Source organism: Mauremys mutica, chromosome 5 (genome assembly GCF_020497125.1).
Source record: "Mauremys mutica isolate MM-2020 ecotype Southern chromosome 5, ASM2049712v1, whole genome shotgun sequence".
In the NCBI taxonomy this organism is placed as follows: domain Eukaryota; kingdom Metazoa; phylum Chordata; order Testudines; family Geoemydidae; genus Mauremys; species Mauremys mutica.
This window is the reverse complement of record NC_059076.1, coordinates 93,428,977-93,448,901: the sequence shown is the minus strand read 5'-3', so window position 1 is coordinate 93,448,901 and position 19,925 is coordinate 93,428,977. Positions and strand designations below refer to the sequence as shown.

Here is a 19,925-nt window from a genome sequence, read left to right as displayed (position 1 = left end):
GTCTTTTGATCTCAGTGATAGAAAGTGAAAAGTTCTAGCCTGGATGGAGCCAGTTAGGTAACTGCTCCCTCAGTTGATAGCCCAGCCATTGTGCGCTTAGCTGCTTTGAAGGTGTGTACCTAAAGCTAAATTATATCTGTTATTGTTTAACCTTTCCTGCTCAGTTCTGTAGCAGCCCCTTGTAACAAGGTGCACCCTGGGGCCCTCTGCTTTTGGACCCTTTTGCCCTCTTCAGTCAGGAACGCATCAGCTTGATGCAACACCAGTGTTCTTTTTTTACAGTTGTTTTCCCACTACCACTTTCCACCTATGTATAGGTTTTGCAGCTAACTTTGCCAAGTGCAGGCCTGGCCAGCAGCAGATCAAGGCTCCCAACTCCCTCTGTGCCTGGCCTGTCTCTTCCTCCAAGCCTTTATAGCCCTGGCTAATGAGGCTGGCAGGTGCTGGCCGTTACCAGGCAGACACAGGGCTATCCAACCAGCCCCAATCCATTCCCCTTGATTGGGGCTGGAGTGGCAGGGGCTGATTAAGTGCTTCTCACTCAGCACCCTGTCATACCCCTTTACAGCTCTCTGCATTGGGTCAGGCACCAATATAAAATTGAATAGGGAAACTGATGTTTTACACATCATATTAATAAAAAAATAACACCTGCACTACTTACAGCAAATATAAAGCAATGAAGGGAACCTCTTTGAACATATAAATAACTAGATTGTGTACAGATTGAACATTTATGAAGTATATTTCAGACTAGCTTAACAGCCAGCTCACAGAAGCTTTAGGTCTTTGTAGACTCTTCTGTTCTCACAGGTCATAGTGGAACATTTATAAAAATGATATGTTTCAAACAGTCTAGGTATGAACTTGAACAGTGAAGTGCAACATTTCTTGCATCTAGATTGTAAATGATATAGCACATTTTTAGTAATATATAGTGTAACTAACTCTCCATTACTTTTTTGTTAGCATTCTTATGTTTATCCCTTGTCTGCTCAGTTAATTTTATTATTTTATGTTTCTAATGGATATTTCCATTAGGGGAAAAATGACTTGTCACCTTGACAGTCATGTTCTCAGTTCTGCATGGTTCAGAGAAAAAGCACTGTAAGTGCCGTAGAACATTGATCTGTGCTTGTTCATAATTAAATAGGTAAATACCTCAAATTCCCTGAATTAGCATTGCAAGATTAAAGGGTGAAATATCAACTAGATTTGAAGTATGTCTGTTCAATAAATGTTGTACAGAATTGAACCTGGATTACTTTGTTACATTTGTTTGCTTACTTGTGCCCAACAATTAACAGCAAGTAAAACTGTCTCAACAAATCCCTGGTCCTTGTCAGGAGATACAGGGTAACAAAATGTACTTATGGAGGTAGGATAAGAAGAAACAAAGAAAAGCATTATTTTGTTAATGGTTTCTAAAGCACTATGAAGATGAAGAGCAAAATATAAATGTACAGTTGGTATTGAGTAGCCTAGTCAATAATTGGTATCTTTCAGATTTTATTAGTTTATACATTTGGAAAAAGTTGAGTTTCTGTTAAAACACATTTCATTGTTCATAGTCTCATTTCTGGTGAAGGTATGAAGCAGTTTATAGCAACTTGGAATTTCTTAACAGAGTTGAATTTGTATTTTTTCTTAAAACCTAAACAAGTTCAGTGTGCCATATAAGAGAGTCACTCTTTGAACTAGATTTCCTTGGAGAATAGGGATAGTGTAATTTGAATGGTTTATAAATAACCATTCTCTGCTCAGAATGGAACCATTCACTATTTATTGCTGGAACATCATTCTTTTTCAAGTTTCAGAGTGGTAGCCGTGTTAGTCTGTATCAGCAAAAAGAATGAGGAGTACTTGTGGCACCTTAGGGACTAACAAATTTATTTGAGCATAAGCTTTCGTGGGCTAAAACCCACTTCCTTGGGTGCATGCAGTGGAAAATACATAGATATAGATATAGATATACACGGAGAACATGAAAAAATGGGTGTTGCCATACCAACTATAACGAGAATAATCAAATAAGGTGGGCTATTATCAGCCGGAGAGGAAAAAAAACAACTTTTGTAGTGATAATCAGGATGGCCCATTTCCAGCAGTTGACAAGAAGGTGTGAGTAACAGTAGGGGAAAAATTAACATGGGAAAATAGTTTTTACTTTGTGTAATGACCCATCCACTCCCAGTCTTTATTCAAACCTAATTTAATGGTGTCCAGTTTGCAAATTAATTCCAATTCTGCAATTTCTCGCTTGAGTCTGTTTTTGAAGATTTTTTGTTGGAGTATTGCAACTTTGAGGTCTGTAATTGAGTGACCAGGGAGGTTGAAGTGTTCTCCGACTGGTTTTTGAATGTTATAACGTCTGATTTGTGTCCATTTACTCTTTTGCGTAGAGACTGTCCGGTTTGGCCAGTGTACATGGCAGAGGGGCATTGCTGGCACATGATGGCATATATCACATTGGTAGATGTGCAGGTGAACGAGACTCTGATAGTGTGGCTGATGTGATTAGGTCCTATGATGGTGCCCCTGAATAGATATGTGGACAGAGTTGGCAACAGGTTTTGTTGCAAGGATAGGTTCTTGGGTTAGTGTTTTTGTTATGTGATGTGTGGTTGCTGGTGAGTATTTGCTTCAGGTTGGGGGACTGTCTGTAAGCGAGGACTGGCCTGTTTCCCAAGATCTGTGAGAGTGAGAGATCATCTTTCAGGATAGGTTGGAGATCCTTGATGATACACTGGAGAAGTTTTAGTTGGGGGCTGACGGTGACTGTCCATGTAGATCAGGGGTGGGCAAACTTTTTGGCCTGAGGGCCACATTGGGGATGCAAAACGGTATGGAGGGCCGGGTAGAGAAGGCTGTGCCTCCCCAAACAGCCTGGCCCCTGCCCCCTATCCAACCCCTCTCATTTCCGACCCCTTGACTGCCCCCCCCCTCCAAACCCCCGACCTATCCAATCTCCCTGCTCCTTGTCCCCTAACAGCCCCCTTCTAGGACCCCCTGCCCCTACTTGCCCCATAGGACCCTACCCCCTATCCACACACCCCCCGCTCCCTGTCCCCTGACTGCCCCAAACCCTATCCACACCCCCGCCTCCTGACAGGCCCCCTGGGACTCCTACGTTTATCCAACCCCCCACCCCGTTCCCCATCCCAACTGCCCTCCTAGAAACTCTGCCCCATCCAACCGCCCCCTGCTCCCCATCCCCTGGGATCCTCTGCCCCTTATCCAACCACCCAGCCCCAGCCACCTTACCATACTGCTCAGAGCAGCATATCTGGCCACCATGCCGTCCAGCCGGAACCAGACATGCTGCCGCGCTGTCCTGCAGGAGTGCGCAGCCCTGCCACCCAGAGCACGGCGTGGCTGCAGGGGGGGCGGGAGGAGAGCAGGGGAGGGACAGCAGGGGAAGGGCCGGGGGCTAGCCTCCCTAGCCGGGAGCTCAAGGGCCGGGCAGGACAGTCCCGCGGGCCGGATGTGGCCCACGGGCCATAGTTTGCCCACCTCTGATGTAGATAATACTTCTGGTGTGCATGTGCCTCATGTCTGCAAGACTACATTCTTTCTGATACGCAGGGTCCTTTGGATCAGTGCCTGCACCCTATGGGCCTTTGGAGCATAAAGGGTGGAGCAAGCAAAATTGTCCTTCAATTCCTTCCTACTGCCCATGGCAGCAAGATGGAACCCTTTTAGCGTACACTTACATCTTGACCTCATTAGGCTAGTTAGTTTAGTTTTATTTATGCCCATTGGCAAAAAAACAAAACCAAACTTTTTCCTAGTAGATTAGGACATATCCCCAGTACTGGAACTCAAGACACTATACTGAATTAAAGTCTCCAGGTTTTAAAATTTGTCCCTCTTGTGAGGTTTCTCTCTTGCTCAGTGATGAGCGCACTCTAGGTGCCTCTTGTGCCTTGGCGAGGGGCATGTCTCTGACAGGCTTAATCTGATGCTCCTGTTCCAAGAGGACACAGAAAGCAAGCGAGGCCTGCCACAGCTCTTTCTGCTGGAGGGCTCAGTGAAGATCCTCTTTAAAGTCTGAGAAAAAGAACCCTTGAAGCCTGAACTTTCAGCTAGTGCTCCTGTGAGCAGTGGCTCTTCTGTGAGCTCCTGGGCTCACTTTTCAGATGAAGAGCTTGAACTCTTTGACTACTGAATATTGAAGAGCAGTCAAGACCTCCTCTGCCCAGTCATCAGAAAGAGATAGGAAGGAGCATCACTGCAAGGACGAGCATAGGCATAGGTCATCCTCTCTGGTGCTTATTAAAATGAGGCAAAAAGCCCATCATGCCTCTGTATTGGCTTTTGCCCTTCAGTAGAAAAGAGTTCACAGGCTAGATCCAAGTATGATAGAACCAAGTATGTTGGCTGGTCACTAAGAATCTGTGGTACCATCTGAAACCAAGGTTCATACTCCCCCCAGTACTATTGACTTGGTACCAATGTCAGCACGGTACACTTGGTACTGATAACCTCGGTGCCCATGACTCTGATGTTGACCTCCATGGTGCAGATGTTTCTAGCCCAGGGTGTCAGTACCAAATGATCTCATGATGACCCCATAACTGGAGTCACCCTTGCTGGACTCATCTGTGGTTAAAGGTGCATCTGCTTTGGTACCGACTACAGATATCACCACAATACTGCTGAGCTCTCCTGTTCAGATTGTGGATGAGATTTGGGCGTACCCTTGGACACTAGACAGAGTAGTTCCCTCTTTGGAAAAAATATATTCATCCAGGCTTGTAACAGAGGGCATCTAGAGCACAAGCATGGCCCCAACAGACATTGCTGGCCAAAAATAATCCACTCTTGCGTGCATGGGGAATATGCTCACCAGGAGTAGAATCCATGTAGATAACATATCTCAAAGAATCCCAGTTACTATAAGGTAAGTAACTTAGGACAGAACTTTTTACTGTTTGTTTTTCAGGAAGTAGACAACAAAATACAAAGTGTGTTTTTAAAAGGAAGGATTTTGAACTGTTCAATTAGTATTAAAGAATTCTGTCAAGTAACACTTCTTGCAGCTTCCAATATATTACAGTAATTCCTCACTTAAAGTCGTCCCGGTTAATGTTGTTTTGTTATGTTGCTGATCAGTTAGGGAACATGCTTGTTTAAAGTTGTGCAGTGCTCCCTTCTAATGTCGTCATTTGGCTGCTGCCTACTTTGTCCACTGCTTGCAGGAAGAGCAGCCCGTTGCAGCTAGCTGGTGGGGGCTTGTAACCAGGATTGACTGGCAGCCCCCCAGCAGCTCCACCACTCCCTTAAGTTCCTTGTGCTGCAGCTGCCCAGCAGGCTATCAATTGCAGGCTACCAGTTGCGGTCAGTTCAGCTGTCCCTCCCCCGACTGCCATGTGCTGCTCCTGCCCTGTGGCTTGGAGCTGCTCCCAGAGACTCCTGCTTGCTGTGCAGGAGGGGAAGAGAAGGGGGGGGCTAATATCAGGGTGTCCCCCTTGTGCTGCTCCTGCACCCTGCTTACCCCTTCTCCATATAGAGCAGGGAGGGGACACGGACGGAGAGAAACATAGAGAGCTTGGGGCAGCAGCTGCTGTCTCAACTTCCTGATCCACTTAAAAAGACAATGTTCTTAAGAGAGGGTCAGCTTACTTAAAGGGGCAGTGTGCATCTCTCCCCCCCACCCCCCCAAACAAGGTGTGTGTCTGTCTCTGTCTGCTATGCTGTCTCCCCTTCCACCTCTTTGTGCTGCCTTGTGTGAGAGGCTACATTAACAACAATATGTTAACCCTTGAGGGCTCAGCCAAGTGCTAGTTCATCATTTAGCAGCAAGGCATTCCCTGGGAAATATCCTTCCCTCTAACTTCACCACCTCAACCAAGCTTCACAATCATCATAGCTGTGAACAGTATTAAATTGTTTGTTTAAAACGTATACTGTGTGTATATATAATATATAGTTTTTTTGTCTGGTGAAAAAATTTCCCTGGAACTTAACCCCTCCTATTTACATTAATTCTTATGGGGAAATTGGATTCGCTTAACATCGTTTCACTTAGTCACATTTTTCAGGAACATAGCTACAACATTAAGTGAGGCATTACTGTAGTTACATGTGTACCTCCCTCTTACGCAAAACAGACAAAGTTTACTGAATGGAGAAGGGGAGAAGAAAGTGAACAGTCTGAGATAAGGAAAACAAGGTCCATGAGCCTTCATATCCCTCTTCCAGTATCTGGAAATCTACACTATGTTGTTTTGGACAGTGGTTGTATGTGTAAAGTAGGTGATCTGGATATCCACTCTGTGGTTCATTTATTTTTGTCAGAATGCTATCCCAGAACCACCCTATGCATTGACGTTCCTAAAATGTGTTGATAATTGCCAGCGCTTGCCTTGCCAGATATTCAACGTCAGCTGTTATCTCATGTACCTGTCTTGTGCTTTCACTAGGGGGTCTTGTATAACATGTAAAGATTTTAATTGTGTGAGTTTCAGCATAGTCTCTGGACCCAAACTGACTTCTAACTGGGCCAGTCTGCTTCCAAACTCTGCCTCCCAAATTTGCTTGTAGTTAGGGTTAAGTAGGTGACTTAATTGTAAAAGCTAGGAGCATGCTTTAAATAATCAAAACCTATTTAACTCTGATTTTTTTTTGAGCTGATTATCCAATTTTTCATTCTTTGGATTTAAGGGTTGGTAATCCAAGACCTTTAATCAGATTATGTATTTTAATTGTAAATACTGGTAGATATTACTCTCCCTCTCCCCTCCGCCTCCTTTCTTTCTTATATGCGCATGTACACACAACACAAATAGACCTCTATTTTTGTCTAAGCACTATATATACACTATGCTTTTTATTCACATAGCATTCACCAGTTGTATTTTGCCTTCACCTCCTTTTAGAAACATTGGTGTGATATATTGTTTGGATTTTTGGTGTAGAAAATCAGCGAATAACTTCTGTGTATGACTTGTAGTTTCTGTGTTGCCTGCATTTTCAGACCTGAATAGTAGGTCCTCCATTCTTTTCTTTTCACCTTACCTTTAACCCACTTATTTCCAAAATGTTTCAATCTCCTGTATCTGTATTGACTAAGGTCACTAAAAACATTCATATTCTGTTGATGTTTTATTATATAGTCTGGCAGATTTATGACATAATCTTGCAGTTTACTGTATGTAAGTAGTGCTTGATTTTTCACCTATGGTGATATGTTCTCATCAATTTGATTTAATGAATTTGTGTAAGACTGATAAAGCTTAGCTTTATGGTAGATGAATGTCTGCTTTCCTCATGGAAGCATATAGTTTCTTCAGTTTCAATCTTTGCTTTTTCTGCCATATAAAACTAAAAAAAAATAACAACTTTTAGTTCCAAAAGTTAATTTTCCGGCTGGTTAGTAGTAGTAGTTTGGGGACAAAGTAGTTGTGAATTGTGAATCTGAGTAGACCTAAAGAGACTTTTATAAGAGACAATCTGTAAGTAGTTATGTGGGGAGCGGAAATTTAATGGTAGAGGGCTCTTCAATCTGGCAGACAAAGGTATCTAGCAGACAAAGTGGCTGGAAGTTGAAGCTTGACAAATTCATGCTTGAAATAAGACGCACATTTCTAACAATGAAGGCAGTTAGTTGTTGGAACAACTTACTAGGTTTGTGGTGGATTCTCCATCACTGGCAATTTTAAAATCAAGATTGGATGTTTTTCTAAAAGAGATGCTATAGTTCAAACAGGAATTAATTAAAGGAAGTCCTGTGGCCTGTTATACAGAAGGGCAGAGTCAATTATCACAATGCTCCCTTCAGGCCTTAGAATCTATGACTCTGTCTCCAAAAGTCCTCTGTCTAATAGTGTTGATTTTTGAATTATTCTTTTTTTTCTCTCAATATGCTTTAAAGCCACTCTTAAATAATTCATGCTTTTTGTGACCCATATAAATTGCTAGTTCTTAAACACAGAAGGATGGCAGAATGTAAAAGGTAGAAGAATTTCCATTTGAACCCAATTGGCTTTACATCCTGATATTATTCTAAGTACTGCAGTGTTCTGTTACTTGTCTGGCTTACTAGTAGCTGGGTCTTTAAACTAGTAATAGAGAATTGTCTGTATATAGTATAGACTTGCATTCAGTCTCCATGATTTAATACCTTGTGACACTTTCTTTCCTTATTGCTGTCATTAAAGATTCTAATACCAAAGAGAATAAACCAGAGAAAAGAGCCAGCCTTGTCTACCCCGTTTCCAATTCACAAAATACATGCAAAAAAATTAGGTTGGAGTTAAATAAGAGCAACATATTGAAAGACAAAATGTTAAAATTCTCAAACTGTTTCACAGCTGTATCACTTCATAAAGGGAGAGAGCGCGACTAGGACACTAGCCACAGTGGGGGTGAGAAGAAAAATGGGAACTCAGACTCTTTGGACCCCTGCTTCTAAAATGAAAAATATGTCAACATCTCTAAGGCCTGGTCCACACTAAAAAGGGGGTTCGAATTAGGGTACGCAAATTCAGCTACGGGAATAGCGTAGCTGAATTCGAAGTACCCTAATTCGAACTACTCACCCGTCCAGACGTGGCGGGGTCGAACTCCGCGGCTCCCCCGTCAACTCCACCACCGCCGTTTGCAGTGGTGGAGTACCGGAGTCGACCGCGGCGCTTCCGGAGTTCGAACTATCGCGTCTAGATCAGATGCGATAGTTCGAACTCCGAGAAGTCAAACTCACCGCGTCGACCCACGCGGTGAGTATGGACCTGCCCTAAGGGACTGGAATTGCTATTATCTGTTTAGTCTGTGTTTGCCTCTTTTAAATGTACTTTTAGAAGACCTTGTCTTTTTCCTATCTCAGAACTAGTATCCTTTAGTTTTAGAAGTCCTCTCCAAAATGGAGACCTTTGGGAATTATTTGAAGCTCAGTGAAAATGAGTAGTCCAGGTTTTGTGAAGGGCCATTACCTCTCCTACATTATCAGAGCAGTATATCTTATGAGAATATTTTAAAACGTCTCAGATTTGAAAGTGCTCAGTGAAACACATCTGAGGAAAGAGTAGAGAGGTAGAGGAGTATTAGTATGATGCTGAAAGTAGATTAGTTAACTTCATGAGACAGTGAAGTCAAGTCTCTTTGCTGGCATAACTTGCATGTTTTATTAATAATTTGCACTTACATGGTGAGTTTCATATGAGGATCTCAAAGAGCATTATAAACACTGAATCTCTCAAAGAATTGTTAAGTAGTTAGGAGATATATGTAGGACCTTTAAACTGTGCTTGAAGTGGTGACATATGGAAACTGTTTACTGGCACAGAGCAATAGTATATGACAGCTTAGAACTGGAAGGGACTGGACTAGCCAAGTGAAATTTCAGGAGGAATTAGGTAGCCAGGGTGCAGTTATTGGAGCTAGAATTTGCTTAAGGTACCAAGATTAATACCTTCTGCTCTAACACAAATACCACAGATTCTTTAACAACCATGTCTCTCTTTTCTATTATGTTGTGTTAAAAAAAAATCTTAAACTAATGGTTTTTCAAATGAAGCTACTGTACATTACTTTTGTGTTGATATTTAAGGTTCTTGGAAAATTTGTCAATCAGTGGAATTCCAAAATTTATTGTCTCATCTCTATCTCAAATCTCTATGTGATTGTGATCCATTCCTCTATGACAAGAAGGATGATGGTTGTGGTGGTGAGAGATCTTCAGTAATATAAAGTGACAAAAAATGCAGAAAATCTCAAGGATCTATGAGTGGATGTAGAGTAGAACTTGGGTCAAGACCCTCTGGTGGTTAATGAGTAAGGCTCCGTGTTTGTCATAGAGGTCACGGATTATGTGCCTTTCCGTGACTTTCCCGCTGGCTTGGGAGCCGTCTGAGCAGCTCGGCCAGCCCGTGGGCCAGTTGCAATGCCTGCTGATAGGACAGTCTTCCCCTTCTCCGCCCCCCCCCCCAGCATCAGGAGTTTGGCGGGGGGGTTAGGCCTGGGGATTAGGGTGCGGGGCAGTGCTTACCTGGGGGGGGGCGCTCCCCGGAAGGGTGACAGGAACCCAGCTCCTAGCTCCACATGCTGCCTCCGCCTGCAAGCACCACCCATGCAGCTCCCATTGGTCGTGGTTCCCAGCCAATAGGAGCTGCAGACCCAGGACTTGGGCGGAGCGGAGCTAGCAGCTGGAGGTTGCCACTTCACAGTTGCCGGGTAGGGAACCTGCCCCAACCCTGCCAACCTCCTCCTCCAGCCCCCGTGGCGCTCCCTGGGCTGCGACCACCCTCCTCCCGCCCCCACCGAGTACCCATGGTGCCCCAGGGCTGTCCGTCCCCCTCCAGCTGCCCCACCAAGTTTTAGTTAGGGGCATATAGTAGAAGTGATGGACAGGTCATGGGCTGTGAATTTTTGTTTACTGCTCGTGAACTGTCCGTGACTTTTACTAAAAATACCCATGACTAAAACGTAGCCTTATTCATGAAGAGGTGACCACTAGGGGTACGTCTACACTACGGGATTATTCCGATTTTACATAACCCATTTTGTAAAACAGATTGTATAAAGTCGAGTGCACACGGCCACACTAAGCACATTAATTCGGCGGTGTGCGTCCATGTACCGAGCCTAGTGTCGATTTCCGGAGCGTTGCACTGTGGGTAGCTATCCCGTAGCTGTCCCATAGTTCCCGCAGTCTCCCCTGCCCGTTGGAATTCTGGGTTGAGATCCCAATGCAAAAACAGTGTCGCGGGTGATTCTGGGTAAATGTCGTCACTCAATCCTTCCTCCGGGAAAGCAACTGCAGACAATCATTTCGCGCCCTTTTTCCCTGGATTGCCCTGGCAGACACCATAGCATGGCAATCATGGAGCCCATTTTGCCTTTTGTCACTGTCACCGTATGTGTACTGGATGCTGCTGACAGATGCGGTACTGCACTGCTACACAGCAGCATTCATTTGCCGTTGCAAGATAGCAGAGATGGTTACCAGTCATATTGTACCATCTACCATGCCATTGTAAATTGGCGATGAGATGACGGTTATCAGTCGTTCTGTACCATCTGCTGCTATCATGGGTGCTCCTGGCTGGCCTCGCTGAGGTCGGCCGGGGGCACATAGGCAAAAATGGGAATGACCCCCTTCCTATGTTTTGTCTAAAAATAGAGTCAGTCCTGCCTAGAGTATGGGGCAAGTGTACTAGAGAACCAGAGAGCACAGCCGCTCCGTGTCAGAGCCCCAGAGATCCCGCAGAAATTATGAGCTGCATGCCATTCTAGGGGGTGCCCCTGCAACAACCCCACCCATTGCTTCCCTGCTCCCCCAACTTTCCTGGGCTACCGTGGCAGTGTCCCCCCATTTGTGTGATGAAGTAATAAAGAATGCAGGAATAAGAAACACAGACTTTTTAGTGAAATAAAATGAGGGGGAGGAAGCCTCCAGCTGCTATGATAGTCCAGGCAGGACATTAAAGGGTAGGAGGAGAGAGGAGACCAGCCTTCCGCTGCTATGATAGTCCAGGCAGTACAGGATCTTTTCTTTATACATGACCGGGGGGGGCTGATGGAGCTCAGCCCCCAGTTGCTATGATGAGGACGGTTACCAGCCGTTCTGTACCATCTGCTGGGAATGACCAGGAGTCATTCCTATTTTTACCCAGGCGCCCCCGGCCGACCTCACCGAGGCCAGCCAGGAGCACTCACGGGCTGATGACGAGAACGGATACCAGTCCTTCTGTACTGTACCGTCTGCCGCCGGGGAGAGGGGAGAGGATGCTGCTGTTTAGCTCTCCAGCACCCCGTCTACCAGCAGCATGCAGTAGACATAGGGTGACATTGAAAAAAGGCAAGAAACGATTTTTTTCCTTTTTCTTTTGGGGTGGGGTGAAGGGTGTAAATTGACGACATACACCCTGAAACACCCGGGAAAATGTTTTTGACCCTTCAGGCACTTGGAGCCCAGCCAAGAATGCAAATGCTTTTCAGAGACTGCGGGGACTGTGGGATAGCTGGAGTCCTCAGTACCCCCTCCCTCCCTCCATGAGCGTCCATTTGATTCTTTGGCTTTCCGTTACGCTTGTCACGCAGCACTGTGCTGAGTCCCTGCTGTGGCCTCTGGAGATTTTTTCAAATGCTTTGTCATTTCGTCTTCTGTAACGGAGCTGTGATAGAACAGATTTGCCTCCCCATACAGCGATCAGATCCAGTATCTCCCGTACGGTCCAGGCTGGAGCTCTTTTTGGATTTGGGACTGCATCGCCACCTGTACTGATCAGAGCTCCACGCTGGGCAAACAGGAAATGAAATTCAAAAGTTCGCGGGGCTTTTCCTGTCTACCTGGCCAGTGCATCCGAGTTCAGATTGCTGTCCAGAGCAGTCACAATGGTGCACTGTGGGATACCGCCCGGAGGCCAATGCCGTCGATTTGCGGCCACACTAACCCTAATCCGATATGGTAATACCGATTTCAGCGCTACTCCTCTCATCGGGGAGGAGTTCAGAAACCGCTTTAAAGAGCCCTTTATATTGATATAAAGGGCCTCGTTGTGTGGACGGGTGCAGCGTTAAATCGGTTTAACGCTGCTAAAATCGGTTTAAACGCGTAGTGTAGACCAGACCTAGGTAGCACCTCTCAGGTTGAAGTGGGTGGAAACAGCAAAATCCCTTGGACACTAGGCCCAGAAGGAACAAATGAAGTTAATGTTAGAAGAAACTCTGCTCCCTTCTACTACACTTTCTATTGAAACTGCCATTCCACTCCACACCTCTGCCTTCATTTCAGCTCTGGGGGCAGCACCACTTCAAGAAACTGTAACTGGTTCCACAGCTCCTTAACAGTGCTGTTGGACCTGATTGTTGTGGAGGCAGGAAAGGGAGAAGTACTTACACCAGTTCCCCCACCTGCCTGCACTCAAAACCAGTTCTGGGTTTATACTCTGAATCAATCCTTAGAATCATAAATATTTGTCATTTGGGCAATAAACTATGGATGGATTTTGGATCCTGGATGAAAAAAGGTTGAGACGCACTGGGAGTCGATGCCCAAGAGGCTTGAGTTGAACTTTATTAATTTCTTTATTAGTAAAGGCAAACCCAGGAAGGAGTTAAGTGTTTGCCTCTACAGGTCTGTCGCATCTTAAGCGCATTTAACATGTGCGATTTCAGCTTTAGGCAGTCGGCAAAAACAAGAAAAAAACAAAAAAAAGGAGAAAAATAACAATTTAAATACTGTTTCTGTAGTGCAGGCGATTCCGCCCACCATTACACTCAGTGTAATTTTGACTATACGCAATTTTTGCTTTATGCGCTGACTGCAGAACGTAACTCCAGCATAAGATGAGACAGACCTGTACTTTGTCTTTAGAGCAATTAGGCAGCTCCTTGCATAACTGGGAGGAGTGATAGATACTCTGGAGGGTAGGGATAGGATACAGAGGGACCTAGACCAATTAGAGAATTGGGCCAAAAGAAACCTGATGAGGTTCAACAAGGATAAGTGCAGAGTCCTGCACTTAGGACAGAAGAATCCCATTCACTGTTACAAATTAGGGACCGAATGGCTAGGAAGCAGTTCTGCAGAAAAGGACCTAGGGGTTACGGTGGATGAGAAGCTGGATATGAGTCAACAGTGTGCCCTTGTTGCCAAGAAGGCTAACGGCATTTTGGGCTGTATAAGTAGGGGCATTGCCAGCAGATTGAGGGACGTGATCATTCCCTTCTATTCGACATTGGTGAGGCCTCATCTGGCGTACTGTGTCCAGTTTTAGGCCCCACACTACAAGAAGGATGTGGAAAAATTGGAAAGAGTCCAGCAAAGGGCAACAAAAAATGAGGAGAGGCTGAGGGAACTGGGATTGTTTAGTCTGCAGAAGAGAAAAAAGAGGAGAGATTTGATAGCTGCTTTCAACTACCTGAAAGGGGGTTCCAAAGAGGATGGATCTAGACTGTTCTCAGTAGTACTTGATGACAGAACAAGGAGTAATGGTCTCAAGTTGCAGTGGGGTAGGTTTAGGTCGGATATTAGGGAAAACTTTTTCACTAGGAGGGTGGTGAAGCACTGGAATGGGTTACCTAGGGAGGTGGTGGAATCTCCTTCCTTAGAGGTTTTTCAGGTCAGGCTTGACAAAGCCCTGGCTGGGATGATTTAGTTGGGAATTGGTCCTGCTTTGAGCAGGGGGTTGGACTAGATGACCTCCTGCGGTCCCTTCCAATCCTGATATTCTATGATTCTATTTCATTTCTACATTTTGGGAAACTGAGGTACCAAAGGATAAGTGGCTTCGTCTAAGTGGCTTCTGAGTTTCAGGCAGACCTATCAACTCAAGAACAGAATCCAGGTCTCTTGGCTTCTAGTACCCTGTTCCATTTGACGTTACCCACTAAATGGTATGCTGCTATGTCTAGATGTTGCAGAAGCCCAAGGATAATGGGTGATTTCATGTAATATGTGCTGCAATATCTACAGTATGCACAGTATGCTAACCGTTTTTATCAGTGCCTCATTATTTACCTTGTCATTCTCTCCATCTTCCATGGACCATTACAGGTATAGTTTCTGCAGCCTCAAGTCTAAATTCCTGTGTTTTGATAGTTTCCTGTAACACTTTTTTAAATTGCATTTGTTAATTTTTATAGAATTTCTCTGAGAATACTCTTTTCTTGTTGCATGTTACCAGTACTCTTTAATTCCAATATTGCCGATCTTTTTCTTTTAACATAGGCAGAAACATATGGCTGTTTACTGTAGGGAAGTGGGAGTGGAATGTGGAAACATTCACCCTTTATTCTTGAGAAGGCTGTACTGTTCCTTTCCTTAATTCTAAAGAAACAAGAAAGCTGATGTTATAAGATTCAATAAATGAAACATGTTTTTAGGATCTAGCATTCTGCAGAAACTTTACGTGACTTGTAAATAGCTTTTGTACAGAGGAAGGAGCTTATTGACTTTAATTGATTCATATATTATTTGCCTTGGCTGTTTAATTTGCTTGTTCTAAGCTTTGTAAAAGTCCTTTAGTACTTTTTGGTAATTCTGTTTTGTCCTGTGTTGCAGGAGATTGTCTGGTACAATAGATGTGATTGGACAGACCATTACTATCAGCAGAGTGGAAGGAAGGCGGCGTGCCAATGAAAATAGCAACATACAGGTTTCGTATTGCAGATTTTCACATGTTGTGTCACTGACCAACAAAGGGCTTTTTTTCCTTTCACCGTATCGTCTGAATAAATAATTCTAAACTGCATGGATGAATGATGATGATATGAACAACCAAGGAAAAAGAACAAATATAATTTAAAATCAATGTGTTGTATTTAACTCCAAGAAACTCTTTTCGCTGTGAAATCCAAATTGATGTTGTTCGGAAGAAAACATTTTAATGTACTTTTTAGTAAAAAGCAGCAGTGGTCCAACTTCTTTGCTGACTTACACCCCAGGCAGCTACATTGACTTAATTGGGCCTGTATGGGGGTAGTGGTGTGTGTGTGCATGTGTGTCTGTAAACACACACATATATTATAAATATAAATGTCAATTGTATGGCCAGGGTGGATGTTATATTGGAAATAGTCATCTGCCATGCATGCCTGCCCCCCAAATGACATTGATGTTAAAAAGAAGTGAGGAGAGTTTTCTTAATATGCAATTTAAGAAATAAAAATCTGATTTAAGGCATAAATGGCTTGTAATGAAGGGAGACATTTTAATGAATTTCTTTGTCACTGTTCCACCAGCTCACACTATGTAATAAGAAATTTTAGTGTTTGTGGTCCCTGATTAAATTAAATTGATTTTTGAAGGTAATCAGGGTTTTTAGTCTATTTTTTCCCTCATGGCATCACTATATGGCAGAATGAAAGTTTTTGGGTGCTCTAGCTGTATTCTTATGCTTTCACATGTTCAGGTTAAATTTAAAAGAAATCCTAAGTCTCAATTACCGTAATATAATAATTACAATTTTCTTGTAATATTTTTTACTCTTAAATTACTAATATGTAGCCTCAACCCTAACTCCGGCTTCATGTTGTTTTTTAAATCTAGGAATTCAAAATGTTCTTGTTTTGTTTTTAATATTTAGTTTGGTTCATAAAAAAGCATTTTTAAAAAATATATATATATATTCCTTACATATCTTATTTAAGAAGGTATTTTGTATGATGTGTGTTCCTTCCATGGAAAGAACTAGAAAGAGAAGAAAATTATATTTTCCAACCCATCTCTACATAACAGTTGTAACTGTAGGTTTCATATCTTATAGGTTCTTTCAGAAAGATCCAGTGCTGATGTAGACAGTTTTACGAAGCCACCTCCATTTTTCCCTCCGGGAGCTCCACCTACCCACCTTCCACCACCTCCTTTCCTCCCACCCCCTCCAACTGTCAGTACTGCTCCTCCTCTGATTCCCCCACCAGGTAAATACAGTAAGTTTTATAAAATGATTGAAACAGGAATGTGATGTTTGAAATGATTTTTTTTAATGCGTTAGATCCTAAATTACTTATATTTGATATCCTAAAAGAGATTTTTCAGAATGTTCCTGCTCCCTCCCTTACCCCATTGAGAATTAAACTGGGAAGGCTAAGACTGAAACCTGTTTTTACATCCTCAGTACTTATAAAATACAGACCTGGATACTACAGAAATAGCTAAAACAGGGAGATTATCAAATTTTGAGTCTTCCATGCTTGAACGTGCCCTTTTAAGTCAAACGCTTTTGTTATGAATATTTTGCTATTGTTAATATTGCAGAGGTATGTTTTAAAGAGGAGCTATGGGTGGCAAAAGGACTAGAGGGGATAATACTAAAAGTGCAGTGGGGCCAGGTAAGGAAGTTCTTGAGCAGAGGAGCAGCTGAGTGGGAGCTCATTAAGATGTGAAAGGTATACTCATGGGGAGAGAGACTGATTCAACGTGGATCCAGAGAAGCACACTCATTTTTTTTCTTAGCCTCCCCATTGCTCTTTACCATCTCCACTGCTGAGCAGTTTTCTTTCCCTTCTGTGGCCTTGCAGAGATCCCACTCAGCCACTCCTTTGCTTAATTGTTTCCCCTGCTGTCTGGTGCTGTTCTAGAATCCTCCCTTTTAATCTTCTCTGCACATGAACTGAATGGGGATTACTGTGGTAGAAGCAGCACCCTTCCCTTTCTGCAGTGTTTTTTTGGCTTTTCCATGGTCTGGATCCCTCTCTTGGAAGAGGATGCCAGTGCAGCTGCTGCTGGCGACCTTTAGGATTGTCAGCTCCTGATCCCTGGAAAACAGAATCCTTCTCAATGGCCTGCATCTAGGAAATGGTGCAACCTAGGGGAGATAGAGGAGAAAAAGTTAAAAATAAAATCCTTCCCCTGCCGTGTATATATGTGTGTGTGAGAGAGAGAGAGAGAGAGAGTGTGAAATTATACGTACAAATAAAATGTAGAAATACAAATATGATGAGAGAATGCTGCTGCTCTGGAGCCTTTATAAAAGTTGTGTTATTGTTAAAAACAGAGCTAATCAAACTTTCAACTTTAAAGTGACCTTTACATTAAATTAATGTTTACAACTCATTGGAAGGAGTTTGAAAATAATGATCTTCTTTTTAATGGTGGAAAGGATCAGAGTTGCATACTATAAAAGTTATGCTGATCTCCCTTTTTTTTCCTCCTATGTGAGATGATGATGTTATGTAGGTGTACCGTTAATGTTTTTATAAAACCTTTCACATGTCGAGAATAGGCATTTAATGAAATATACACACGTGTTGCAGATCTGTCAAGCAGGTTTGGCTTTAGTCTTATGTTTTACAGACAGGTTTATGACATGCACTTGTTCAAAAAGTCTCCTTCAACATCCTTCCGTGCTTCGAGTAATTTGAAAATAACTATTAAGAGCTGTGGCTTTGGCTCCTCCGGTCCCGTGCTTTAATTGTGCTGCTGCCAGCTCTTTATCTTCAAAGCTTTTACTAAAATAGAATCTGCCATCCCGCCTAGGTTCAGTGGAAAAAAAAATCCACTGTTGTTACCTAATATTAACTGGGACTACTTGCCAGAAAATTTAAGTACTCCAAATATAAAACATCCTCCAGAAGCCCCTTTGAAAAAGGATCCTGCTTTGAAGTTCTGTCTCTTGTACTGTATTCACTTACTCTCTTGTGATGCAAATGCCTTTTGAGGAAAAAGTACTAATATTGTTCAGAAAGCTGAACCTGGAAAACTATGAAATACTCCTAGAAAAGTCACTCTAATTGGCTGCGGTAAAAGGTATGTTTTTTTTAATTTGCTAGGATAATTGAAATCTGGCAGGAATTATATTTAGGTGCTGTTGTGATAGTTTTAAAGCTTATTACCTTTTTCTTTTTAATATTCCATTTTAAAAAGATGCCATTTATACATTTATGATGTTACAAAAATATTTTCACATTGTTATATTCTCATTCAACCCCGAGCATGGGGCCTATAATTCAAGCCCTGACGCCCAGGGCTGCTGAAGCCCTCAGGCTATGGCCCTAGGCAGTGGGGCTCGGGCTCCAGTTTAAAACAGGGTTGCGACATGCTTTGGAATCCCGACCCACAGTTTGAGAACTCCTGGTCTACATCTTTTCACTTGGTGAAATAAAGAAGAACTGCTATGCTAACACCAAATAGATTCCAGTCCATTATTTAAAGGGACATAAGAAATAATCCTTTCCTAGTGTTAAAGGCTTGAGGTAGAAGAATCTGAAATGTGATGATTTAATATAAAGATCTGTTAGTGAGCCTAACTTACTTTTTGTTAACTTTTCCAAGTTTGGAAATCAATTTCAGTATTGAGACACTTACTATTAGTAATATTGGTCTCTAGATATAAAAGTTAACACTGCTAGGTCTAATTTTGGTCTTTGTACACGTCTCTGTAGAGTACATATCTTAAAATGAAAGTCTTAGTTTTACCTGGGCTCAAGTATAGTGCTTTATATTTATGTATATTTTCTTGAGATGTACAGATTGTTGCAACAGGACTCATTTTGTAGAAGGTGTTCACTGATGATTTTCATAGTTAAATAAAATGTTGTAGTATTACCTATAGTGGAGAAAAACTTATTTTATCCTGAAACTTGACAAATTAGACTGTTTTAGTACAGTAATGGTAAATTACATGCAAAAAGCCAACATTCATTCAGTGTTAAGTTTGAAATATCAATCATTTAAGTCGGAATTCTAAAAGTATTGCTGGGGTAACATCTCTAAGATCTTCCATTTTTGGTATATTTAATGGTGTATGTTGATAATGTGCAACATTTTAACAATTCTCCAAGAAAAGAGGAATAGAAAATACTCCATGTGTTCAACTTAACTAAGTTAATATTGCCCACTTGCCCTTCATGTGAAGTATTTTCTGACCCTTTTGGTGCTTGATCTTTCAACCATCACATTAATGCTAGCTAGCTTTTTTTCTATCAGATTTCCTAGATTATTAATAAGGGTGGATGTAGAAAATGCCACAGCCAGAAGGTAGAACAGACAGCACAGTTTAGAAGATCTACTAATGAAACTAGTAGATCTTGACAGCTTTTATCTCTGGAATTAATGGATTCCTGGAATTACCAGGGTCCTGTTATCCCTTTAGTCCAGATGTCAGGGAGTTGCTTGAGTTCAGAAGTTCTGTTACCTCTATCTCCAAAACCACCAGGTTTTTGGATCTTGCCATTTCCTGCTTCCCATTTCAGGTGGAAAATTAGCTTTTAAGTTTGTAGTTCAAAACCAAGAAATTATATTTTACAACATAAACAATTTAATTGCCTTAGTTCTAAGATTGTTGAAATCCATTACACGTCAATTCAGGCATTAAAAAGCAAGCACATCACTAGTTGATATAAGTCTTATCCAGTACTCTATCTCAGCTTGTATATTAAACACCCTGCTATCATGCATAAGTCATTGGGAAATTTGGTAAGACAGTACAGGCTGTAGTGCCAGCAGAATGTGGCTGATACAGTTATACTTCCATTTTATG

The 19,925-nt window shown here is 42.5% G+C and overlaps 1 protein-coding gene across 9 annotated transcripts in view; it reads left to right on the top strand.

Annotated features, from left to right (window-relative positions):
* The window catches only part of FIP1L1 (factor interacting with PAPOLA and CPSF1), an 81,275-nt gene that overhangs the window by 27,405 nt on the left and 33,945 nt on the right, over window positions 1-19,925 (top strand). For all 9 annotated transcript variants that reach the window (XM_045018152.1, XM_045018151.1, XM_045018150.1 and 6 more), the window contains 2 exons: window positions 15,008-15,101; window positions 16,212-16,365. In XM_045018152.1, coding sequence (XP_044874087.1) covers window positions 15,008-15,101; window positions 16,212-16,365 — 248 coding nt within the window. The remainder of the gene's footprint in view (window positions 1-15,007; window positions 15,102-16,211; window positions 16,366-19,925) is intronic.